General features: G+C 37.2%; 1 protein-coding gene across 1 annotated transcript in view; it reads left to right on the top strand.

Annotated features, from left to right (window-relative positions):
* The window catches only part of PLD1 (phospholipase D1), a 193482-nt gene that overhangs the window by 98086 nt on the left and 68356 nt on the right, over positions 1–27040 (top strand). Inside the window, exons 7-13 of the mRNA XM_015564187.1 lie at positions 3033–3094; positions 4406–4487; positions 5415–5507; positions 11989–12141; positions 13517–13666; positions 14605–14688; positions 21584–21665. Of these exons, the coding sequence (XP_015419673.1) occupies positions 3033–3094; positions 4406–4487; positions 5415–5507; positions 11989–12141; positions 13517–13666; positions 14605–14688; positions 21584–21665 (706 nt within the window). The remainder of the gene's footprint in view (positions 1–3032; positions 3095–4405; positions 4488–5414; positions 5508–11988; positions 12142–13516; positions 13667–14604; positions 14689–21583; positions 21666–27040) is intronic.

Raw genomic sequence — 27040 nt, 5'->3', positions numbered from 1 at the left:
TCATCTTGATTTTCATCTCTCAGATGATTAGTGACTTTGTGCATGTTTTCATATGTCTCTTGGCCGTCCTTATTTCTTCTGGAGGGATCTCAATACCAGATATCAAGCTGTATTACAAAGCCACTGTTCTCAAAACTGCCTGGTACTGGCACAAGAACAAACATATAGACCAATGGAATAGAATAGAGAACCCAGAAATCGACCCAAACCACTATGCTCAATTAATATTTGACAAAGGAGGCAAGAACATACAATGGAGTCAAGACAGTCTCTTCAATAAATGGTGCTGGGAAATTTGGTTAGACACATGCAAAAAAAAAAAAAAAAAAGAAACTAGACCACCAACTTAAACCATACACAAAAATAAACTCAAAATGGATAAAGGACTTAAACATAAGACAGGAAACCATAAAAATATTATAGGAATCCACAGGCAACAAAATTTCAGATATAGGCCAAAGCAATATCTTCATTGATACAGCTCCTAGGGCATTGGAAACTAAAGAGAAAATAAATAAATGGGACTACATCCATGTTTGCCAATGATATCCTGATAAGGGTTTAATCTCCAACATTTATAGGGAACTCATACAACTTAACAAAAGGAAGACAAACAACCCAAATAAAGTCCAATTTTTTAAAAAAAAATTAAAAATTTTTTTTAAATTGTTTTAAGTATAACTTTTATAGTTTCAAACAGGATTCCTTTTGTGTCCTGAATTGTATTGGTGTTGGCTGCATTACCAAACCCACTAACTGGGCATTTTTATTAACAACTGGAAAATGCTTATTTTCCAGGGAATTTAAAGGAGAAGTCATTGGAAACAATACATGTACTTTTCCCTAACTGACGGTTAGAATCTAGAAATGGAACAAAGTGAATAATTTCCAAGAGAAGGGCAGTAAGCTGACAAAGTGTTATTACTAACTTCAAGTTAATCATCAGACTCCTGTAACTTAGATTCCTTATCTCCACGGTGGTGATTAGCTTGAAATCACCACTTTGGAGGTAAGGAATCTGAGAATAAACATCTCACAGATCAATATAACACTGAGCTCACCTCTCCCTTTCTTTGTAAGATGAATACATTTAGCTTGAGGAGAAGAGTGGGTAAAATTGATAAAGTTACACCGTGGTGTTTCCATTCCAACAGAGAAAAACTGTATTGATTTAAACAGTAATATTTGCAAATTAATGGAAATGTCATTCTCAAGAATGAGTGTTAGAGTTGGGAGGGGCAGGAGGCTTGGTGGAGTCTCTCTGTTCCCGCCACAGATTAGCTGTCTTCTCTTCTTTCCAGAGATGTTATTTTACCTGGAAGGTACCCTTTTCAGGAGTGGTTGAGCTCACTTCCCACCCTTACTACAAAGGCACTGTCCAACCCCACGCTTTTGTCTTCATTACCTCGGAGAATGTTCCACTTGGCCACTCTCTTGAATTTTGTTGCCACAGGAATAGAGGGGCCTCTGAACATCCCCCTTCTTTTCTAATATAAAGACGAGGTAGAAAAGCAGTGTGTGTGTGATTGCTAAGCCATTCCCAGGGTTTGTTGTTACCCTGGGGGTTTGTTTCTTGTCCTTTGGCATGGAAACTCTTTGCCTCTCTGTTTCCCTAACATACTTTTTTCAAGTTACTTAGAGGGGAAAAATATATTGATGAGTACATTATTCAAGAGATCAATAAGCCTTATGAAATGTTGTCAGGCTAAATTAATGATTAAATTCTTTTTAAAAAATATTTTTATTGATTTCAGAGAATGGAGAGGGAGAGAGAACTAGAAACATCAATGATGAGAGAGAATGATTGATTGGCTACCTCCTGCAAACCCCACACTGGGGATGAGCCTGAAACCTGAGCATATGTCCCAACTGGCAATCGAACCTTGACTTCCTGGTTCATAGGTCAACACTCAACCATTGAGCCACACTCAGCAGGCAATGATTAAGTTCTTACTCCTGAGAAGCACCTGCCCAAATGGAGAATGGAAGTCTTATCACTGAAGATACCCTGAGAAGTTTGGACAACACAATCTTTGTTAAATTTCAGATTGTATTATTGAGGTGTGCTTCTAAATTGATCTTGTCACATTTACTTTCAATTTGCTAAATCTGTATTAGAATATTTATTGCTAGATATTTTCCCTTTTCTCTACAATATGGTTAGGTCTTCCTCGAAATCACTCTTTAGTCAAATTTTACTAAGCCATTAGGATGATTTAAAATTTTACAATAATGCACAACTTGTATTACTAATGTATACTTTTAAATTTAGATGAAATTCTTTACATTTGGCAATTTTGTTGTGATATTGTAAAGTTATGATTTCTGAATTATTTTAAAAAATATGTTTTTGTCAACTATTTGATGATAAGAGCTATGTGAATAAGGAAATATCCAGGTTTTAGATACCATAAGAGGTTTTCTTGATATTTGCTTTCATTTCCTATTCTTCCATTCAACTGTTCTATGACTTCACATAAATTAATCACACCTCTGTGGTAGTTTCTTCCCGTGTAAACTGGGAATGACACTTTCTCTCTTCTCCCTAGAGGTAAGTAGATCTGTGGCTTAGGGTTTTAAAACTTTTGGATTCTGTGGCTCAGAGCTGCAGTGTCACTTCTAATATGTGTTACTACATTTTCCAGTTAGTAAGCATTTCCACAAATCAGATTAAAAATGCATGGTACTGAATCACCATGCTTAATTCAAGAAATGAAATGTGAAGACCTTGACTATTAAAATACTTACAAGGTTAATATTAGTTCCAATCACATGTACAAAGTTTAAAGGAAAACTGTTATGTTTCATGTTATTAATTCCATTTACAAGCTCCGATTGAATATTATTTTCTCCGCAATGTCCTATCAGCCAGGAAGCAGTCACCCTGTCTCTATAACTCTCTAAAGACTTTCACATGTAACTGTTATGGTTCTTCCCACAGAACTTTGTGGATGTGGAGTGTTTTCCATGTCTGGTCTCCTCTCTGCTTCCTGATGCTGGGAGCATGTACTTTTTGTCTTTGATTTTTCTAGTAAGGCTGTTATTGACATGATCAAAGACTATTGGCAGATCTGGGCTTACTGTGGCCAATTCTGTAAATTGGGAGCAAAATAATGTTAAACTCTAGTTGTTTCAAGGAGTATACGAGGTAAAACTACTGCACGTGCTAAGAATTACATAATATTCATTGGTTTTCCCCTCTGTGCCTCCACATTTTCATCTAGTACTCACCTAATTAGAATAAAGTTGCTCAATTTGAGTAAAATAAATGTTGAATGACATTTTGCATTGGCAGCTTAGTTGTAAGGATACTGACTGGTCTGACCTGACTCTGAACACCTCTTGCTAATTTTGTGATCTTGAACAGTTTCTTTAACTTCTCTAAATCAAAGGATGATAAATTGTGGCCCATGAACCAAATCCAGTCCATTGCTGGTTTTCATATGGTTTGTGAGATAAGAATCATTTTTACATTTTTAAAAATTGAAAAAAGCAAAAAAGAATAATATTTCATAACATAAAATTATATTAAATTCATAGTTTAGTATGCATAAGAACGTTTTAATAGAATACAGTTATGCTTATTCATTTATGTATTATCTATTGCTGCTTTTATGCTACAGTAGTTTAACTATATGGTTCATGAAGCCTAAAATATTTACTGTCTGACTCTTTGCAGAGAAAGTTTGCCTGTTCTTGTTCTAAACCTCAATTTCCTCTTCTGTACAATAGGACAAATAGTACCTATTTCAGGGAGGTTTGAGATAATGTGTGAAAAATTCTTAGTACGGGGTCAATGATATTAAATACTCAGTAAATGTTAGCCATTGATGTTATAATATTTATAGTTCTTAATTGTCTCATGATTTGTTTAGTGAAGGTGGATTAAAAATTCTCTCCCATTATACTCACTAAAATGGATTATTTGATAATATAATTACTTAAATTATATTATAATATAATCTCTAGCTCAGCATCCAATGACCTTTTTACACACTTCCTCTCCTGTATCCCTGTTCATCTCCCACTTCCACATGCCAGGTCTAGTCCATCTTCCAAATCTGGTACCAGCATCACTCCCTCACAGAACTCCTTTGTTATTTGTATGTATACTATGCCACACAATCTCCCTTCCCCAACAACAAAAACAAACACAAAAGAACCTGGGAGGAAATTCTTTCTCCAGGACCTATGTGAGCTTTGTATTTCTACATCATAGAGACACATCACTGTCTTGCTTCTGTTTTAATTATGCATATACTTCTTATCTGGACCCTTTCAGGGAAATACCATTGTTATTGATCTGCGTAGTCTGTACAGTACCCCAGATGTGTTTGCACATCGAAGTACCTAACGTGTTTTTTTTTAAATGCATAAATTTTCCTTTTCTTCTGATTTTTTAAAGTATGGATTTTTGGCTCTTTTCAGACAGAATTCCTTGATATAAGCCAGCTGTCTTTCATTCATGATTTGGGACCAAAGGGCATGTAAGTTCCTGTGTTGGATCTTTAAGAGAAGTATGAATATTGATGAGTATTAACATTTGATTTATCGGCATGCCAGGATGATGGGACCATCTGGTTTTACTGGTAGCCTCTCCTGTCAGAGGCAGAGCAACTGAGGGTATTTATTTAGGCAAAACAGAATATCTTGCTACATTAAACAAAGGTAGCAATTGCTCTACCCTCTTTCTTATGTGCTTATAGCACCAATTTTCTATAACCCCACAGTTGGACTGTTTAATACAGGTAACAAATATGATGTGAGAGAATGTATTAAAAATCAAACATACTATATTATATATTGGAAAATCTCTAAGACAGTAGATCTTAAAAGTTATCATCCTAAGAAAAAAATTGTAACTGTGAAACAATGGATGTTAGCTAGACTTATTGTGGTGATCAATCACTTCACATTATATACAAATATCAAATTACTGTACTGTATACCTAAAACTAATATAATGTTATATGTCAGTAATGTCTCAATATAATGTTATGTGTGAATATCTCAATTTTTTAAAAATCAAATATATAAGATCCCTTCTTCTAATCGCTTATAAAAGTTAGCTGCTTATCACTCATTTTCATGACTAAAAATAATACTGTGTAAGAGGTATGTTATGTAACAAGATTGACATTTACTTAGTTATTCTTTTCCTTCACAATATGAGAGCTTGGTATGATAAAGAGCTGAACTTTTTTAAGTAAAGATCATTGTTAGTGGAGTGCTTTAAGGATGAGCTGCTAGGACTCATCCTAGCAAATAGGGTACTGAGCTGTTTGAAGTAGGAGAGAACAGGCAGGAAAGTCGTGAGAATGAAACCGTTTATTTAGTCCCAAGTTGCAAGGTTGTCTCAGCTAAGAGTGAGTTGGAAACTTGAAGATGATGGGTTACCTTGATGTCTCTTTCAGAGAAGGCATGATAATGAAAAGATCTGGAGGACACAGGATACCTGGCTTGAATTGCTGTGGTCAGGGAAGAGTCTGTTACCGGTGGTCAAGAAGGTAGGACTTAGGAGTTTTGTGTATATTTTTTTAATAAACTGGATGTTTGGGGAATTTTTACATACTAGTTTTAAATTATAAATCAGTTATAAATCCTTTGAAAGTCATAACAGAGAAAATTTTAAGTTCCAAGTTTCATTATTTCCTAATATCAAACTATACTATAAGGTCATAATAATCAAAACAGCATGGTACTGGCATATAATTATACGTATAGATCAATGGAACAGAATAAAGAGCCCAGAAATAAATCCACACCTTTATGGTCAATTAATATTCTACAAAGGAGGCAAAAACATACAATGGGGTAAAGATAGACTATACATTCAATAAATGGTGATGGGAAAATTGTACTGATATGTACAAAAATATAAAACTAGATCACCATCACCTTCTTACACCATACACAAGAATAAGACTTAAATATAAGACTCAAAACCATACAAATCCTAAAAGAAAATATAGGCAGTAAAATCTTGGACATTTCTTGTAGCAATATTTTTTCTGATATGTCTTCTCAGGCAAGAAAAAATAAACAAATAAACAAAAGAAATAATAATAAACAAAAGAAAAAATAAACAAATGGTACTACATCAAACTGAAAAGTGTTTGCACAGCAAAGGAAACCATTAACAAAATGAAAAGAAAAACCACTGAATGAGAGAACATATTCTCCAATGATACATCTGATAAGGAGTTAATATCCAAAATTTGTAACGAACTTATAAAACTGAACACTAAAAAAACAAACAACCCAATTTAGAAAATGGGCAAAGAACCTGAATAGACACTACTCGAAAGAGGACACACAGATGGCCACTAGACATATGAAAAGATGCTCAACATCACTAATCATGGTAGAAATGCAAATTAAAACCATGAGATATCACTTCAGACCTGTCAGAATGTTTACTATCAATAAATTAACAAACAACAAGTGTTGGTGAGCATGCAGAGAAAAGGGAACCCCCATGCACTCTTGGTGGGAATGCAGATTTGTACAGTCACTGTGGAAAACACTATGGAGTTACCTCAAAAAAATTAAAAATGGAACTGCCGTTTGACCCAGACATTCCATTTCTGGGAATATAGCCAAAGAAACTCAACACACTAATTCGAAAGAACCACCATGTTCATTACAGCATTATTTACAATTGCCAAGCTCTGGAAAGTGCCACCAGTAGATGAGTGGTTAAAAACCTGTGGTACATTTACACAATAGAATACTACACAGCTGTAAAAATAGAAGGAAATCTATTTGCAACAGCATTGATGGACCTGGGGAGTATTATGCTAAATGAAAGAAGCCAGTCAGAGAAAGAAAAATACCATCTGATTTCACTTATATGTGGAATCTAATGAACAAAATAAACGAACTAAATAGAAACAGATTCATGGATACAGAGAACAAATTGACAGTTGTTAGAGGGGTAAGGGCTTGGAGGGCAGGGGGCGGGGGCTGGATAAAACAGGTAAAGGGACTAAGCAAAAAAAAAAAAAACAACTCAAAATTCATAGACACAGATAATAGTGTGGTGATTACCAGAGGGAAAGGAGTATAGAGAGAGATAGAAGAGGATAAATCAGGGGTGGGCAAACTTTTTGACTCGAGGGCCACAATGGGTTCTTAAACTTTTGTGACCGGAGGGCCGGAACAAAAGCATGGATGGAGTGTTTGTGTGAACTAATATAAATTCAAAGTAAACATCATTACATAAAAGGGTACGGTCTTTTTTTTTTTTTTTTTTATTTTGTTCATTTCAAACGGGCCGGATCTGGCGGGCCGTAGTTTGCCCACTGCTGGGGTAAATGGTGGGTAAATGGTGATGGAAGAAGATCTGATTTTGGGTGGTAAACACACATTATAATATACAGATGATGTATTATAGATTTGTACACCTGAAACCTATATAATTTTATTAACCAATGTTACCCCAATAAATTCACTTAAAAATATGGCCAATATCAAGTGTTAACAAAGATGCAGAAAAATCAGAACCCTCAGACATCGCTGGTGGAAATGTAAAATGGTTCAGCCACTTTGGGAAACAGTTCCTCAAAATATTAATTATAGTTGCCATATGCCCCAGCATTTCTACTCCTATGTGTTCACCCAAGACAATTGAAAAATATGTTTATATCAAAACTGTACATGACTATACATAGCAGCATTATCCAGGAGAGCCAAAAAGTGAAAACAACCCAAATGTCTATCAATTGATGAATGCTTAAATAAAAGGTGGTATTATAAAAATCAGTAGATTATTATTCAGCTATAAAAAGGAATGAAGTCTACTAATGGGTACGGGGTTTCTTTCTGGGTTGATGAAAATATCTGGAATTAGATGGCCATGATGGTTGCAAACTTTGGGAATGCATTAAAAACCACTGAATTGTATACCTTTAGAGGGTGAGTTCTTTGATATGTGAATTAGATCTGAAAAACATTTTTAAACTTTTAATAAAAAAGAATAAAGTACTGATGCATACTATATCATGAAGCAACCTTGAAAATGTTGCAACAATATCTTACTGGGATTTTGAAAAAAAATACAAGAAATATATGCTATTTTTAACCTTGAAAAAGATATATGAGCTCATGTGTAAATATGAAATTGAGCTGTGTTTGCATTAAAAAATATATATAAACTTAAAACTGAGATCTGTCTTTAAACATTAAGATACAGTGCCAACAAAAAAATATTAAATTGGGCTTTAATTTTGCAGGGCATTGCTGTTACCCTCCTTTTATAGACTTAGGCTCCGTTGGCCAAGCTCACACCATCAGGCAGTTGGCAGAGCTGGAACTGGAGCTCAGGGAGGCTGACTTGAAGGCAGGTGCTTAATCCCTGCACAGCCGGTGCTGACTCCCAAAAGGCTGGTTGATGGATTACTTTTGTGTTACAAATCCTCTCGTTAAGAAATATAAATAAATCTATTAACAAAAGAACAAAAGAGAGAGAGGGAAGAAACTAGAAGAGTTTTAATGAATGGTGTAATTAGGAAAAGGTCCAAATAAATAAAGGCCAAGAGTCAGTTTACCCTGATAGATAATGACTGTTAAAAAGAACATGAATGGTGTAATTAGGAAAAGGTCCAAATAAAGGCCAGGAGTCAGTTTACCCTGATAGCTAATGACTGTTAAAAAGAACAACGACCCTAGCTGGTTTGGCTCCGTGGATACAGCATTGGCTTGTAGACTGAAGGGTTCTGGGTTTGATTCAAGTCAAGGGCACATGCCCAGGTTTCGGGCTTGACCCCCACTTTCAGTGCCAGTAGAGGGCATGCAGGAGGCAGCTGATCAATGATTCTCTCTTATCATTGATGTTTCTAACTCTCTTCCTCTCTGCAATCAATAAAACCATGTTTAAAACAACAACAACAAAGAAACAACTCATCATTGTCAAAACAGAAACCATTATCTTTTGTGTTCAGCTTTCAAAAACCCAGCTGTCGCTACTAAACAATTCCATATTTCTAGGCAGCCACATCTTGAAGGGAGTCACCACTGACATAGATACCCCATGAATGGCACCTCATAGAGTTGAGCAGTGCCCTCCTGTCTCATTTCTGTTGCCCAACAAGGCTGTTTGTAGCCTATTCAGAACCTGTGTGCAAATGAGAGAAAAGTGGCCCCTGCTGCAGGATGATGCGGCCGACGCCAGTGCCCTCCTTCAGCGGGCATCCTTGTGCAGGGCACTGCACAGTGGTACCTGGTGGGTCAGCAGCATAGTAAGCGAGGTCTCGGCCTGTGCCACATGTCTGTTCTCTAGCTTACTTCAAAGTCAAGCTACGAGAAAGTTCAGCAGATAAAGAAGGAACTTTACCAGATATACAATCCATCTCCTCTCTTTTAGCCTTAACTGAGCTTTATCAGTCGGCAGCCACATGTCTGGACTTACTCAGCCATGGCCGTCAGAATCACTGAGTTACCATTTGATATCATGACCTTGGCATTCATATTGAGCAGTGTTGAAAAATCTTATAAAAATGTATAATTTCTGCATTTGCTGAAAATTTTTGAGATTATTATCTATTATATTGTTCAGTTGCCTTGTGTTCAGGTCTCAAATGAGAAACTTTCTTTGGGATTTAGCTTTTTGGGTGCAAGACTCCTTTATTTCTTTAACTTATTCATTTGATAAGAAAAACCAGGAAACCCTGGTGTGCCATCACCATAATTATACTAGAACTGTGGTTAGGTGTTTGCTTTCTGTGACCTTGAGTTTCCCCCCTTTTTTTAGAAAACAATATCACATGTATGTCCTTTACTATAAATTATCCATAGTCCATCTCACCCAGTTTTACAGAGAGGGAGGCAGCCGACATATTAAAAAAAACCAAATGAATGAAATGAACTGTGTGGAAATTAATGTATATTTGTATACATAGAATCCCACATTATAAAGCCACTAAAACATAATGTGATTAGTAATTTCAGTAAAGATTTATTGTAAATTTCTTTCAAATTCTGAGTTTCCACATGACATTTATAATATTACTTAATTTATGTGCAGGTGTTCTGGCCTTACTTAACCCATCATGTGCTTCACTTTATGTGATATAATATGTGATACAGTATAACTGGTGTTACTTTATTCAATTATATGTTGAATCATTTGGTCACTCCACAATTGCAGGTAAATGTGAATATATGGTGCTACATGCAGCAGGACAAAGTTGTCATTTGTTTTTATTTGATGTTCATCCCGTTCTCTCTGCCTTGCTCTTTCCACTCAGTGCCATGGGTATCATCTGCATCCTTACTAAGCAGAGTGGCCCTAACATAGGCAACCCCTCTGAGCTCCTTAGACATACAAAACCTCAGGCCCCGCCCCAGACCTCCTGAATCCAAATCTGTATTTTGAGAGGATCCCCAGGTGTTGAATATTCACAGTAAAGAGTAAGAAGAGCTGTTCTGTGTTATTACAGTAGCTTCCTCACTGCCACACCACATCCCTCTTTCTCCTTCATACCTTTTTTTAATTTAAATATAGTGCCAATGATATTATTGTCCTATGGCCTTGGCAGGACAGGAGGATTCCCTTATTTAATAAACACCTTGATGTGTGTTTTAAATACAAATTGTTAGGCCTTCTTAATGGATCTTTGGTGGGGCCTTGGACTCTATTATTTTTAACAAAAATCTGAAGAGAGTCTGATGATCAGGCACGTTTAGAGAGCACTGGTTCCCTGAGATAAAACCAACCTCTTAGCATGGCCCCCAGACGCTCCTCAGTGCAGCTTTTGCCTATTTTCCCTCCCGACTCTCTCTGAGACCCTGGCCTCACCGAACTGTCTCCCAACACATGCAGCATCTCCAGAGCTCAGGGCCCTGCAGCTCTTCCCTCCCTCCCTCTGGGATGGACGCTGTGACTACCAACTTCGGGCTCTGTGACAGGTCCTTCCTGGCCTCGCACAGACTCCACCTCTTCGGGAGAACGCCTCTCCTGTGCTCTTAGTGGGGACTAGGGACTCCCTCCTCCCACCTATCACTGTTTGCTTTTCTCTTCTGATACCTGTCCCATTCAGCCTGGAATTATGGTTGCTTGTGCCCCACGGGCCTAGTAAGATCCTTTGAGAAGATGTACGATTTATCTTTGTGCTGTTTCTACCTCTACCCTAACTCCTTCTTTGTCATTGTACTTTTCTATTATGAAGCTCATAAACATATATTGAATTGAATGGAAATATGCTTTTGAGAGATCATGTCCCATTGAACATCATTTAATAATGACCCCTAAAAATGGCAAATAATTTGAAATGAGCAACAGAATATGCAGAGTATTGGGTGCTTACTGGATTTCTTAAAAGGGGAATTATACTTACTGAGAAACTTATTTGCCTCTTCTATGATAGTGTATTTTAGCAGACACCAACACATTCCATTCTCCCAACAGCTGGGGCTCCCGCTGTACCTCCTGCAAACACTCCCTCCCCTTGGCAGGGGTGTTGTTCCAGGCCTCTTCAACCTCAGTGTTAAAAAGCTAGTGAATTATTTTGAATTGCTTGATGCCATCACTTCTTAGAAAAACATAATAGAAAGGTTTTGGATTGTGTTTTTTGTTGCTTCATTGTGGTTTTTATTTTTTTTCCTTTTTTAAAATTTTATTATTATTATTATTATTATTATTATTATTATTTAACAATATACAAAATAAATCAGTCTGTATGCAGTCTCCACTTATGGTCCTTGGGTATCAGGGTTCTCTCCTGCGAGCTTTCCATTGATTATTCAAGAAGTTTTCCTGTATTTTAGTTGTAATACCAGTGAGTTCCTGGGAGCATGTCTGTACAGCATCCACTTACTCTGCCATATTAAATATCCTTCTCATTGTGGTTTTAAAAAACTGAATCCCCAGTGTAAACATAAAATTGTCTACTGCCTGCGAGTGTGTTTACTTCAGACTTGTCATATACTTTGTTCTTTTTGTCTCAGTAATTCAGTACAACTTTAAAAATGCGTATTATCTCCTCCCAGATGGTTGATAGTGAAAGATTCCTTTTTACTGTACATGAAGCCAGACAATGGAGCCATCGCATTCGTCCTGCTGGTGGATAAAGAATTCAGAATTAAGGTGGGAAAGAAGGAGACAGACACGAAATATGGACTCCGAATTGATAACCTTTCAAGGTAGAAATTTCAACTATTTTTAAAAGAGTAAATATTTGTTGGTAAAAAAAAAATACATTTTTACCAAAATATCTTAAAAACAAAGTCTTTCTCCCAACCTTAAACAAAGAAAGTAAAATAATTTAAATGTTTGATAATTCTTATTTAGAACTTATCCTCAATTAAAAGTAAGGAAACTACTTTTTCCTTAAATCAATGTGTAAGAAGACCCTATGTCAATAGTTAGAATAAACTATCTTGTGTTGACATATGCCTATTTTAATGAAATTGACTACTCAATAATACCATTTTGCCGAACGGATAAATTAAGGATGATAGAATAATAGTTCACATTTTTTTAAAAAAAATAAAATTTTACTTTATGAATTGACATACTTTAACAAAACACAATGATTTGATTTAGGAAAATTCTGTTGACACACAGATTTTTAAGAAACATACCTTGAAAGGATACTCAAATGTACATTTAACATAGATTTTATTAGTGAGTATGTGTATATTGATGCGTATGTTTTTTCCTGGAATATTGTAGTTATATAATATATGCGTGTCTTTCTCTCTATATACACTTGTTTCCATAAAGTTCAACCTCATGTATACGGATGTACATACATTTCTGTCTTTACTCAGATTGACTGGCGTAGAGATACAGATACTCTTACTAACATACATTTGCATGTGTGTGAGTGTGTGTAAAAGATTTGCAAGTTCCTTATCTCTTTTGACAATGGAAGGTTCAGGATTGGTTATTGCAAATGCCAAGGTGGTCCCATGAAACCTTCTTCCTGTACAGTTTCTGTTTGGGGGAGGGCCATAGGCATTAGGCCACAATTCCCACTGGTCCCAGTAACAGATAGATCTCTGCACCAGTCTGTGGGATCAGGGGTCTGGAATATGCCCCTTTGCTTGGCTTTGGTGAACTCAGAGTAGGGAAGGAATTACTCTCCTATAGTACAATCAAGATGTTTCCAGAAGCTGAGGAAATGGACATCAGGCACTACAAAGGGAAATGACCTCTACAGGAACCAGCAACTAAGTAACACGGAGACACAGGTCCTCGCCTTATACCTCTTTCATTATCCGCCTTACAGTCTAGCACACCTCCAGGACTATAGGAAGTACCTTATACATGGTTACATGAGTGAATAAGTAGCCTGAAAATTTGTTTTTGCTACACTGACTATATTTTACAATCTTGCCAAAAATGTTTATAAGTCTGCTTTTTTTTCAATTTAAGTAAGATGCTGTTTACTTAAAATTTTCAACTTATGTCTATAGTATGGAAACAAAACGGGGCATGGTTCAGTCTTAAAATTGTTTAAAAAGACAGAACACAGAGTGACCATCCTTTTCCACATTTTGCTTTTCTTTGAAGGACACTTATTTTAAAATGCAACAGCTATAGACATGCCCGATTGTGGGCAGGAGCTATAGAAGAATTCATCCAGAAATATGGCAGCAACTTCCTCAAAGATCACCGATTTGGGTCATATGCTACTCTTCAAGAGAACATTTTAGCTAAATGGTAAGATCTTTTTGGTCTAAGACTGTCAGGGTAGTCATAGAATCAATTTCCCTAAAGTCAGTTTTCAAAGCTGTGAAAAGATGTAATGCATTATACCTAACAAAGGCTTTTCTTTATAGGACTACCTGAGCATCAGTTAGTTTTCCAATTTTTGTTTTAAAGATATTTTATAATGAGCTTTAAAATAGCCAGTTTTAGATTTTGAAGTTCGATTTTAAAAACTAACTTTATAAATTTTCTTAATGATGCAAATGGAAGATTTATTTAAGTTGTTAGCCATGATTTAAGAAAAAGAATTTACTTGCTGGATATTTCTTTTAAATATATTTTATTGATTTCAGAGAGGAAGGGAGAGGGGGAGAACGATAGAAACATCATTGATGAGTGAGAATCATTGGTTTGCTGCCTCCTGCACACCCCACACTGGGGATCGAGCCCACAACCCAGGCATGTCCCCTGACTGGGAATTGAATCATGACCTCCTTGTTCATAAGTCAACACTCAACTACTGAGCCTCACTGGCCGGGCCTGACTATTTCTTTTAATTAAAATCATTCTTAGCATGTTTTTCTATCCATGGATTTAAAACAATGCTGTTTTCAGTCTCCAAAGGACAACTGTGTGTGAGTTCAAGAGAATAGGAGAATTCATTTGACCCTGTACGATAATGATACCAATCAATTGTTGCTTACCTCTGTCAGTTTACTGTACTTCCTATGTAGCATTCTCAGACTTTGTTTTTCATTTACAGAAAATTAACTAGTGGTTGTGTAGGGACTCTTGGCAATAGCTTCCATCTTTCGCTTTGCCATAAGATATGTGTCTTCTCCTCTTTTCTTATTTTTTGTAAAACAACCCCCACCCTCCCCCCACCCACCCACGCACACACACACAAATGAAAAAAAACAAAAACAAAACAAAAAACCCTTGTCTTTCAGGTATGTTAATGCCAAAGGATATTTTGAAGATATTGCAAATGCGATGGAAGAGGCAAAAGAAGAGATTTTTATCACAGATTGGTGGTTAGTATTTGTCCCTGGGGTTGGTGTTTGGAGTCTCTGTGTTTAGGAATGTATAACAGTGTTTGTTGTGCTGTCCCAGAGTCACACATTATGAAAACCAGCAGTACCCACAGATGGTCTGGCCTAAGTCTCTATCAATTAACTCTAATAGCCTCCAGTGAAAGGTCTTTTCAAAACACTTGGCACCCAAATATATTCTTAAAATATTTAGCTTGAACAATATTGTACTTGTTTTTCATTTGGAAGCAGACACTCAGTATTCATTTTAGTAAAGATTATGTTGCAATGCAAACATAGTTGTAGAGGTAGTGGAAAGTAATCATCCTTGGGTAGTTTTTCCTCATTTTGGTATGTCTGTCACTAGATCCAGTGAATATAATTCTTCAGAATTGTCCCTTTGAAATTGGCATAGTTCCATTTGCCCATTACTATTTAAATGTCCTTGTTAATGACTAGCCTGGTCAGCTTTTTTGGAGATATGTCAGGTTTCAATTGTCTGACCCCCCTTAAAAACATCCGTGAGAGTTATGATGCTTTTTAAAGCCACTAGAAGTCTCATATCTAAAACTCATTTAGCTACTGGGAAATTTTACCCCTGAAGTTGGTGTAGCCTTTGTAGTGTGACTTTAGCTCCACTTACTTACCTGCCGGGACAGTGAAGAATGACTGCAGATGTCAACATTGACTGTAATGGAAATGAAAACATTTAAAAACGTGTTTTTCTTCTAATATCTTAGTTGCTTAAGATTCCCCTATTTTTCCCTATCCTGTTTCCTTCCAAATGCTCCCTTATGTAGGAACTGTGCAAATATCATCATAACTTATTTCCTCTTAATTCTAGACTTGGGGGCAAAGGGGAGAGTAGTTAGGAATGTGCGCTCATCTTTTTCTACGCTTTGCCTCAGTGATGTGAAACTCTATCATTCTAGGGCATGCTTTCCCGACCTGGGCACTACTGACATTTGGGGCCAGATAATTCTTAGTTGTGAGGTGTTGTTCTGTGCATTATGGGATGTTTGGCACCATCAGTATCCCTGGCTTTCACTCACTAGATGACAATAGCAAGATCCCAGTGGTAATAGCCTGTGTCTTTAGACTTTGCCAAATGTCTCCTGGGAGGCAAGGTCCCTCTGGGCTGAGAATCATTGATCTAGAATCATCAGATAAGGTATATGATGGTCAGCACGGCTACAAGTAATTTATTCTCATGTTGTTGGAGGAGCTTATTCTTAGCCTTTACTAGTATATTATTGCCAAATTTGTCCCATTAGTCAATTACCAGGAATAAAATAAAGTTTCCTGCTTAGGAGCTATTTCTTTGGTTGATACTTTCTAAACACTTATGAGAATTCATTCAAGTTTAATGGCGCACTATAGTCCCTGAAGGAAAATATTTCTGAAAGTTTGACGAAGCCACAAGAGAGATTGAAAACAGTTTTTTCCATTGAGCCCATGTTCTCATGTTTTGTGCAAGAATATATTCTCTTTTGAAGGTTGTGAATGCCAAAGTAAGACTCACATTTAAAGAGATGGAACCCTGACTGTTTTCTCTTCTACTGTCAGCAAAAATATGAATCAGAATGTTATTTCTTTGACATGACTTCCCTAAGATAACATCTTATTACAACACTACCTTTGAAATAAAACCTTTGTGGTAACTTCCCTCAGAACAAGTGAAGAAAATTCTTGTCATGCAAGTATATTGCAAAAGGGAACATTCAAAAGCTTAACCAAACCCTGATATGTCTAGACCTGAGAGAGTAAGAAGCATAGAGGAAACACATGCCCTTTAGAAACTTCCGATCTAATTCAAGAGATATCATGTACTTAAGTAAAAATGGTATTAATATGTTTTTAAAGCAATTATTACGCAAGCAAAGGCAAATACAGTGACATGAGAAACAACCTGGGACCTAGAATTACTCAGTTCCTTTGTTCATTAACTTGACCACGTATCCATTCATTTGCTAATTTATTCACTGATTCATCCCAGGACTATTTAGTGAGCATGCGCTCTGTGACAGGTACTGACCAAGGCTATCCTATGTAATAAAACCCTAACATGCAAATCAACCAAATGGCAGAAAGACCAGTCACTATGACGTGCATTGACCACCCCGGGGGCAGATACTCAATGCAGGAGCTGTCCCCTGGTGGTCAGTGTGCTTCCACAGGGGGTGTGCTGCTCAGTCAGAAGCCGGGCTCATGACTGGTGAGCACAGCAGTGGTGGTGGGAGCCTCTCCCGCCTCCGCTGCAGACAGGTAGTAAGGAGAGAGGGGTCCCGGACTTCAAGAGCCCTGGACTTTAAGAGGGATATCTGACTGCTGGCTTAGGCCCAGTCCCCGAGGGGATCAGGCCTAAGCCAGCAGGCGGACATCTCCCGAGGGGTCCTGGATTGCAAGAGGGTGAAGGCTGGGCTGAGCCCCCCCCCCCGCCCCATGGTGCACAAATATTGTGCACTGGGCCTCTAGTGTGCATATAAAGATGAGTGAGAACCAGCTTCTACCCTGGAACAACATAGAGTCAGGAAGTCATACATAAAACAACAGATTGGGAGAAACTCAGTGATGAAGATCAACACAGCAGAAGACATGGAGGAGTAGTGGCTGAGCCTGCAAGAGGGGGTTCTGGAAGCTTCACAGAAGAGAATGCTGGCCTGGGGCCTGGGGATGGAGTTGGTGAGAAGAAAACAGGTGAACGTTTTAAGCAAAGGGACAGCCAAGACCAAGGCATAGGGGTGTGAGAGAGCACAGCAATTTTGGAGCATAGCATTCTTTGGGATGTTTAGACTTGAAACCACATAAATCCTAGAAGAAAACAGGCAGTAAAATCTCACACATTTCCCATTGTAACATTTTTTTCTGATCTATCTCCTCTAGCAATATCTGTTTATATTTTTATTTTTTTAAATCTTTATTGTTGAAAGTATTACATATGTCCCTCCTTTTTCCCATTGACCTCTTCCAGCCTACCCCTGCCCCCTACCCCAGGACTTTACCACCCTATTGTCTGTGTTCATGGGTATGCATATATGCATACAAGTTCATTGGTTGATCTTCCCATCCACCTACCCTCCCCTGCCTTCCTTCTGAGGTTCAACAGTCTGCTTGGTGCTTCTATTTCTCTGGATCTATTTTTGTTCATCAGTTTATGTTGTTCATAAGATTCCACATATGAGTGAGGTCATGTGATTCTTTTCTTTCTCTGACTGGCTTATTTTGCTTAGCATAATGCTCTCCAGGTCCATTCATGCTGTAGCAAATGGTAAGAGTTCTTTCTTTTTTGCAGCTATGCAGTATTCCATTGTGTAGATGTACCATAGTGTTTAATCCACTCATCTTCTGATGTGCACGTAGGCTGTTTCAAAATCTTAGCTATTGTAAATTGCTCTGCTATGAACCTATAGCAAGGATGCAGAGAAAAGAGAATCCTCATGCACTGCTGATGGGAATGCAGACTGGTGTGGCCATTATGGAAAACAGTATGGAGGTTCCTCAAAAAATTAAAAATGGAAATGCCATTGACCCAGTAATCCCACTTCTAGGAATATATCCTAAGAAATCAGAAACACCAATATCTGCGTTTTTAATGTCAGATTTCTTTTCAAAGCCTTTGCAGTGTGGTTCAGCTCTGTCCCCCATGTGCTCCACCTACTGGCCAGTTTGGGCAATGGTCTATTTTTTCAGTTCTCAAACTTTCTGGCATAGTACAGGGTGGGGCAAAAGTAGGTTTACAGTTCATAAATAATACAATAATAAATAACAATACAGAAACAAAAACTCTATGTTTTGCATATTCACAACTATAAACCGACTTTTGCCCCACCCTGTATTTAGGATCAAATTCATGCATTGGCAGCTTGGGAGTGAGCTAGAAGTCACAAACAGATTTATAGGGCTGCTTTCCTGAGCTCTTCTCTCTCCGTGATCTCCCCACTAATTTTGGGTTTCCTGTGGCTTCCCTTTCGCTGCCACTTCTATCACTGCCATTGATCTCACTCTTTCTCCTCAGGCCTGAACTAGAGACCAATTGCATCACACCTGCCTTGGTTGGCCGGGCGCCAGTGTGTGTCATAGTGTTGTCATCCGGATGGTTGTTCTGCTGTTTAACCATTCAGTCAATTTGCATACTACACTTTTATTATTATAGATATTTTTATTATAAGAATATAATATAAAATCTATCCTCTTAGCAAATTTTTAAATATAGAATATAATCTAATATAGCTAACTATAGGCACTATACTATGCAGTAGGTTAACTATAGGCACTATGTTGTACATAGATCTCTCAGACTTACTCATTTTGCATAACTGACTGGTACTTTGTACCCTTTGATCAAGACCTCATTTCCTCCTTCCTTCAAGGAATCGTTGTTGGGAAATGTAAATGGGCTCAGCTAATATGGAAAACAGAATGGAGGTTCCTCAAAGAATTGAAAAATAGAGCTACGATATGATCCAGGAGTCCCACTTCTAGATATATATAAAAAAGAGTTGAAATCAAGATACTAATATTGAAGAAGTACCCGCTTTCCCATGTTCATTGCAGCTGCATTCAGAACATCCAAGACATAGGAACAACCTAAATGTCCATTAAGGGATAATGGATAAAGAAAATGAAGTATTTACATTCAATGGAATATTATTCAGTCTTTTAAAAAAAGGAAATGCTACCATTTGCAACAATGTGGGTGAACCTGGAGGACATTATGCTTAAGTGAAATAAGCCAGACACAAAAGAACATATAAAAATCAAGATCCCACCTTTCTGAGAAATCTAAAGTAGTCAAACTCCCTTTTTCTTTTTTAATCTGGCTAGAAGTTTATCAATTTCATTAATTTTTAAATGAGCTAGCTTTTGGTTTCATTGAGTTTTCTCTATTGTTATTGTCTTATACTGCATTGAGTTCCATTCATCTATTCTTCCCTTTCTTCTTACATTAGGTTTAATTTTTTCTATTTCTATCTTCTTAAGATGGAAGCTCTGATCATTGGTTTCAACTGTTGTCCTTCTCATATAAATATTTAAAGCTATAAGAGAGGAGCATTTACTTGGAAGTCCATGTTAACATCTCTGGAATCAGGATAGGTCTTACCTTCAGTAACATCTTACAGTGGTAACTCTCATCCCATTTTCTTTTCTTAGTGGTACACACAGTAATGAAGCATCTTGCCATCACCGGTGTCCTAGATTCAGTGAAATGCAGCATCATATAATTCTTTTGAACTTAGTTTATCTAATAACTACTTAGTAAAGATCCTGACACAATGATACTTGGGCATCATAGCTGCTCTCTCTTTGCCATTGGTTATACTTTGTTTATATCAGTCTTTTATCATTTTATTATCCTGAAAATTGAGGGTTCTTTGTGAGCTATATTAAGATCCTCCAAAGTAACTAGTAGACTATTCTGCATACAGGGTACACAATGTTTGTATAGTAAATAAAGGATAAGAGACTTGATTGCTGAGCATAGCTTTAGAAGTGGCCCCCAAACGGAAGCCGTCTGAGTCCATAATTAATGTATATAAAAAATTGCAAGTATGGATATGTTGCTGGATACATCTCATCTTCAGTGAACTAGCAGTGTACAGTGCTGTACTTTTCTACTTAAAACAGAACTCTTTGTAATTCATCATAAATCTTTTGCTGCATTTTTTGTTTGTTTAGACATAGATTACCTTTGAGTTGTTTCCCATTTTGAATTAAATATGCAAGTATTTGTACTGTATATACTCCCACTATTTGTCTGTTTTCTTAATCATCTCACCCAATATGTGTTTCCTTTGGATATGTTATGTCTGAGTTTTTATTTTCTTTAAGTGAATGAAATAGAGCATAAAATTATTGCTTTTAATCTCTTTAGCTCCTTAAAACCCTGTTGTTGTCACCTTCTTAGAGGACTTTTTGGCAAGGCAACATTACAGCCTAGTGTTCAATAAGGCTTTAATCCATATCCAGTCTCCTCCTCTTCCTCCAGGTCTAGCATTTCAGCAGATGAAGTTTTCTTGTTTTTTTCCTCATTACAGGGAAGTCATGTCACATATAGATTTAACTGACTTCATACCTCAACCCCAAGGGAAAAAGGGACTCTACTGTATGCTTAGCTGCCTGGGGCATTACTAAAAAGAAGAGCCAAGGGGTTTATCCTCACATGGGAGACATTTTATCAGTGAGCCTTCTCTTTTTTGCTCAGAAAGACCCAGGTTTCATGGGCACGGCTCCTTGGAAGCCAGCGTGTCTGTTTATCAGTTAGAACACTTTTGTCCTGGATTAACAGAATGCTCCTCTAGAAGTGGCTTAAACAACAAGGATGCATTTGTTTCACATAATGAGAAATCCCAAGTTAGGCAATCCTAAGGTTGGTGGAGTGGTCTAGTGATTTCACCGTTCTGGTCTTTCTCTTAGAATTTCAATATGACTGCAACATAGCCCCATACAATACCCACCCTAAAGTCTCTTTTCCTTTTGTAAGCGATGGTGTGTCTCTCTATCACCAAAGAGGAAAAACTTCTCCATGAACCCCACATGTGCCCCTTCATGTATCTCATTGTCCAGGATTGTGTGACATTGTGCAGGAGTCAGGGGAAGCGAGGGTGTAGAATATTTACACTATATGGTGGGAACAAGGAAGAAAAAGGTGGGCAACCAGCAGTGTCTGCATGTGGGTGTATGTGTGCACATGTGAGTAAGATGTATGGAGAGAAATCTAGGTTGGCTTTTTGTATGGACAAAGGCTCGCGCTTCCCTATGAACTTGTACATGGACTCATATGGATGACCTGCCACAGTAGAGGAGGAGGATGGCATTTGGGCTAAACTCGCCTTTGCTTCCTATGACACAGTCAGAACTTTGTATGTTGTTTTAGTTACTTGAAATTTTGTGATTTCAGGTTGAGTCCAGAAATCTTCCTGAAACGCCCTGTGGTTGAAGGAAATCGTTGGAGGTTGGACTACATTCTTAAACGAAAAGCAGTATGTACTTTCCAAACAAGTGCTGATGTGATTTCTTAAATGCTTATTGCCTCTTAAATGCCTTTTCTTTTTAAAGTCCTTCATGTATACTTATAACTTTTTTTTTAGAGTTGGATAGAAAAGTAGAATATTTTCTGTTTTCAAATTCAGTTGGTTCTGATTTTTTTTCCTGTTGTTCTAAAATGTATAATATTTTAGCCTAATACAAAGCATGACTTTTATTAGCAATTCTAATTTTTATTTTTTTCATCAGTTATGGGTAGTTAATTTTATAGTCAAAATTTGCGATAAAATTTTATTAATGGATAATAAAAGATGAAATAAAACATAGCATTTTTATTTTACTTACTATGCTGTTATTTGAGCAAAAGACAAAGTCATCTGAGATTTCACTCAGATGTGTCCAAGCTGATGTTGAAGAATATCAAGGAAGAGAGACATTAAGAATTGGTGCTGTCGTATTTCAGTTTGGGGACAGTTCCTGGTAATAATGTGAAATTGTTTCCTATGCAGTTGACCATGTAGATTCTGGGTGAGCACTGAGTGTGCTCTTTTTGTTATAAAAAATAAATAACTGAATCAGTATAGCAGGTTCATCAAAGACTACTTTGCATGCATATTTCTAGTGAAATTTTTTATGTAGTTGGCCCTTAACCAAGTTAAATTAAGGTGAATTAGAATAGAACTGGATTTCTTATTAATCACATTCAAATGGGGATTGCTAGCCTTTTTAATATTATTTGAAACTGTCTTAATCTTGTTTATTCTATCATTAAACATTCCTGCAGAATTTGTAGATCCTAAGTAATCGTGGGTAGTATTTTACTATTCCTCACAGCCTACACTAGTTTCTTTTCCCCCATCCTTTCCATTTCCCTACCTCTTGCCCCACTCACCTTTTCCTTTTCCTTCAATGTCTTTTCCCCATGTTTTTACTTTAGGATTTTTTTAAGATATCAAAATCTTTGATTTTTAGTATCTGAGCTCACTGCTAATATTGAAGACTGAAATTGATCATCTTTATTTCAGACACATGTCTTGCCACACATCATTTTCATGGCTAATCTAATGAGTCGTTTGAACAAATGTGTATTCACCAAATTGGAAATTCTGGTCTTGAAAAGCATTGTTTGCATAGTCATTAAATAATTTAGCATACAGTTATCTCCTGGTCCACGTATTAGACTAATTATTACTTCGTGTATGAAAAGGATTCCATCTCTGCCCATGGAAGGCTTGCTCAAGGACTCATACTCTGGGCTCAGTCCTAGGATTATAAAATGTGTTTCTGTATGTTGAATGGGCTATAATTTTCTCCAGGAGTCAATCATACTAGTAAATCCTCTCCTTACAGTACTTATCCAGCACTTTACTGTTTTAGCTTTCAATCAACATGCGTTTGCTGAATGCCTAGTGAGTGCAGGGCACTTAGCTAATCATATGTGAATGTACATAAATAAATAAGAAGCATGATTCTTGACCTGAAGGAGCTTAAAAATTTTCACAAGAGTCAACTGAGTACAGAGACAGGGCCAAGATTCAAAGGCAGGAGGGAGAGCATTGGGTAAGTCTGGTGGGGAACTCCTCAGGACATGAGAGATTCAGGGCATTTAGAATGAGCATAAAAATTAAAAAGAGGAAGTGTCTAGATGTAAGAAATGGGGTGTGAAAACAGGAATTCAGAAGGCTTTGCCAGTCACAGTAAGGTGACAAGGTTGATTTCACCTGAGTGTTAGCACAGGTAGAATGGCAGATCAAGATGGAAAGGACCAGTTAGAAAGGATATATGCACCCCTATGTTCATAGCAGCACAATTCACCATAGCTAAGATCTGAAAACAGCCTAAGTGCCCATCTGTAGATGAATGGATTAGAAAACTGTGGTACATCTACACGATGGAATACTATGCTGCTGTAAAAAAGAAGGAACTCTTACCATTTGCAACAGCATGGATGGAACTGGAGAGCATTATGCTAAGTGAAATAAGCCAGTCAATGAAGGAAAAATACCACATGATCTCACTCATTTCTGGTTAATAAAGACCATTATAAACTTATGAACAAAAATAGATACAGAGGCAGAGCTGCCTCGAAAAGACTGTCAAACTACAGCAGGAAGGCCGGGGAGGGTGGGAGGGCAGGAGGGGGGTGGGCAAAAGGTCAACCAAAGGACTTATATGCATGTATATAAGCATAACCAATGGACATAAGCCACTGGGGGGTAGGGGTGGCCAGGGGATTGTCAAGGGCGGGGGGAAAAAAAGGAGACATATGTAATACTCTTTGTAATTCTTTAAGCAATAAAAAATAAATAAAATATATATATATAAAAAAGAGTATCTGACATACAAAAATAAAATAAAATTAAATTAAATAAAAATAAAATAAAATTTAAAAAAATATGGAAAGGCAGGCTGCAGCTAGGACGTGAAAGGTTGATGATTCAAGCCAGTGGCTTGGGCTTTGTGGAGTACAGTGGGGATCTACTGGGTTGGGGGTGTTATGGATGACAGGTGATCTGATCAAAATGATGTGTTGGAAGGTGAATCTAGCAGTGGTAGGAAGTGGGACAAACTCAGATTTAGAGAGCTAAAGTTTAGATCATTTGAGTGTGAGATGCATACAGAACATCTAAGTAAACTCCAGAAAGTAGTCGATGCCAGAACAGGGCTCATGATGAAGATCCTGCAAGCCAGGCCCTCAACCTCATGTTAGCTGGCAGATGTTTGTTTATCCCCTTAGTGTACCTGCCCAGTTTCCTTTTCTATCACAACCATGGCTTCTCTTTTATTGCCTGTGAACCCTGGTAAGGTTCCAGGTGGACACCAGGGCCCAGTAATTAATATGGCCTGATAATGGTACTTTATTTGAATTTTATCAGCTTCCTGAAACTTGTGATTTTTTAATTGTGGATAATGATTTTTAAAATTTCATAAGGAGATAGTAACACTGTTAAATATTAATTTCTCAGTGGGTCATTTAGCAGAATTGCTCTTCCGTAATCTAGCTATGGCATATTATTAATTTGGTCATGCCTTTTTAACACTTGGATCATTCCAAATTGACATTTAATATGCTTATGAACACTTTCATATAAATAATTTTGTTTCTTAAAGCCACTAATTTCACAAAGTAGTGAGTTGATAACATTTATTTTTGCATTCATGGGTCCCAGATGTCCACAAGGTTGATTTAAATAAATGATTTTTTTTTCCTTCCATTTGATTGTGCAGATTTTAGGGAAGGAACTTAGTGTTTCTGCCTCATAGCCAACATATAGGCAAACATCTCTTAAAATGGCTGCTTCTTAGGGGGAAAATACAATATTTTGTTTCTCTGTAATGACCGAGTTGATATTTCCCTGTCTCTTTGGTCTTCTGATATGCAATGTTATTATTTAAAATAGTCTAAGCTAACCTTGAGAGACAGAGTGTTTGCAATTCAAATCAGCATCCCAAGGTTTCCCAGTCCTGCATTGTCTACACTAAGAGGTGAGATAATTTGCTTCACGGTTATGGTAACTATATCCTTGTACCCAATTGGTATATTTCAACCTTAGCGATATGTAATACTTCTGATGAGACTTGCACCAAAAGAATCTTCAAGCACAGCAACCTGGGAGCTTACAGAACAAGGTGTAGGTCCTCAGGGGGCTTTTGTCATCTGGTTCATTTCTTACTGTCCCAGATCACAGGGCACATTCTAGAGTTGCAGTCTGTGAGCAATGGGAGAGAAGGATGTCCAGGGCTATCAAATGAGATAAATAATCATATCTCTGCCCAGAAAAATCAGAGTCTTATCCAAGTGGTGATCTGGAAGGGCATGGCAGGGAAGGGAGAAGACATGTTCAACTTTGAGGTCTGTGCTTTAGACAAAACTGGTTAAAAAAAAATGAAACAACTCAGAAGCATTTGTGGTCTTACATCCCAATGCTGCCTGCAATTAAATGGCAAGGATAAGGATTTTTTTCATTCCACCCCTGGGGAATTCTTGGACAAGTGATAAAAATCTTTGATTAGCCTATGGAACTGTAAGCTAAGCTCTCTTCAAGCAGTGGACAGACCTGGCTGCCTCCAGGAAATATTTTGACCACAGTACTTGGAACAATCTGAGAAAACGCTGGCTCAGAAACAAAGTCTCTTGATTTCAACTCTGAAAAATGTTTATGTGTTTTGTTTTTGCATGTGTGATGTGTATCTAAAACTCCTAAAGCTTCCTACTGCTGACAGTATTGTGTCTGTTCTACTTGAGTAAAAGCAAACTAGAAAAGAGGACAGAACGTTCATCTTTGGCAATTCAGGTTTGATGACATTGACTCTGTGGAACCTTCTGGCTAGTTGACTTGAGTAGAGATAAGAAACATGGTGTTGCCGAACCGGTTTGGCTCAGTGGATAGAGCGTCAGCCTTTGGACTCAAGGGTCCCAGGTTCGATTCCGGTCAAGCGCATGTGCCTTGGTTGCAGACACATCCCCAGTAGGGGGTGTGCAGAAGGCAGCTGATTGATAAAAAAAAAAAAAAAGAAACATGGTGTTGCGCAGTCAAATCCCAGCCACCCCTTTGTTTTCCTACGTCCCCTATTAATACTTTCCTTCCGCCTCTCTTAGCAAAAGTCGCTAAAAGGCATTAGAAAAACATTGGTTGTTTGAAAAGTGTATTTTTTAAAAAAAAATACAGAGTTAATATTAGTCCTTTTGTTTTCTTTCTAATTTGGATTTCATTTTGCATAAATATTTCCCACATTTGTATAAGTCTCCACAATTATGACCCAGGAAATGCCTTTGTTCCCAAGGAACATTTTTTCCTTTGCCCTTTAGAGTTTATGGGAGTGTTGCAATGCATTGACCAAAAGAAGAGTTTTATTGCTTTATTATCGCAGACGTCTCGTCACTAATTAACTGTTTATTGTAGATGTGAGTAAATAATTGTAAGCCAGACTGCGTAAAAATGAACTTTTTATATTTAATTACTTCCTTATTAGTCATTTGTATTTAAGCTACAAAGACTCATGGTCTCTACCCTATTTCCTCTAGAGTTCATTTATTTCAATGATTAAAGACACAGTAAAAAGAAAATGTCAGGTATGATAGATGGAGGGTAATAATGTAATCCATTAGCGTTAACATCTCTATTATTTCAAAAATCCATTCGTTATGCAGGTAAATGGAAAACTGTAAGATTCAGGCCAGTTCCTAACTTGTGACTACTTTTCTTATGAGTGAGTAATAGTCTCATAAGCCTAAAGAGCAGAATTTCATCCATTTGAAACAAATCAACCATGATGTAATATACTATAAGTTAGGTGGAAATTTTAGGTTTTAAACTTTATATCTTTCAATGGGAGGCTATTTTTTGGTAACTGTCATTCAGTGCTGAAT

Source organism: Myotis davidii, unplaced genomic scaffold (assembly GCF_000327345.1).
Source record: "Myotis davidii unplaced genomic scaffold, ASM32734v1 scaffold115, whole genome shotgun sequence".
Classification (NCBI taxonomy): Eukaryota; Metazoa; Chordata; class Mammalia; order Chiroptera; family Vespertilionidae; genus Myotis; species Myotis davidii.
The sequence above is the reverse complement of the archived record's forward strand: the minus strand, read 5'-3'. Positions and strand labels throughout refer to the sequence as shown.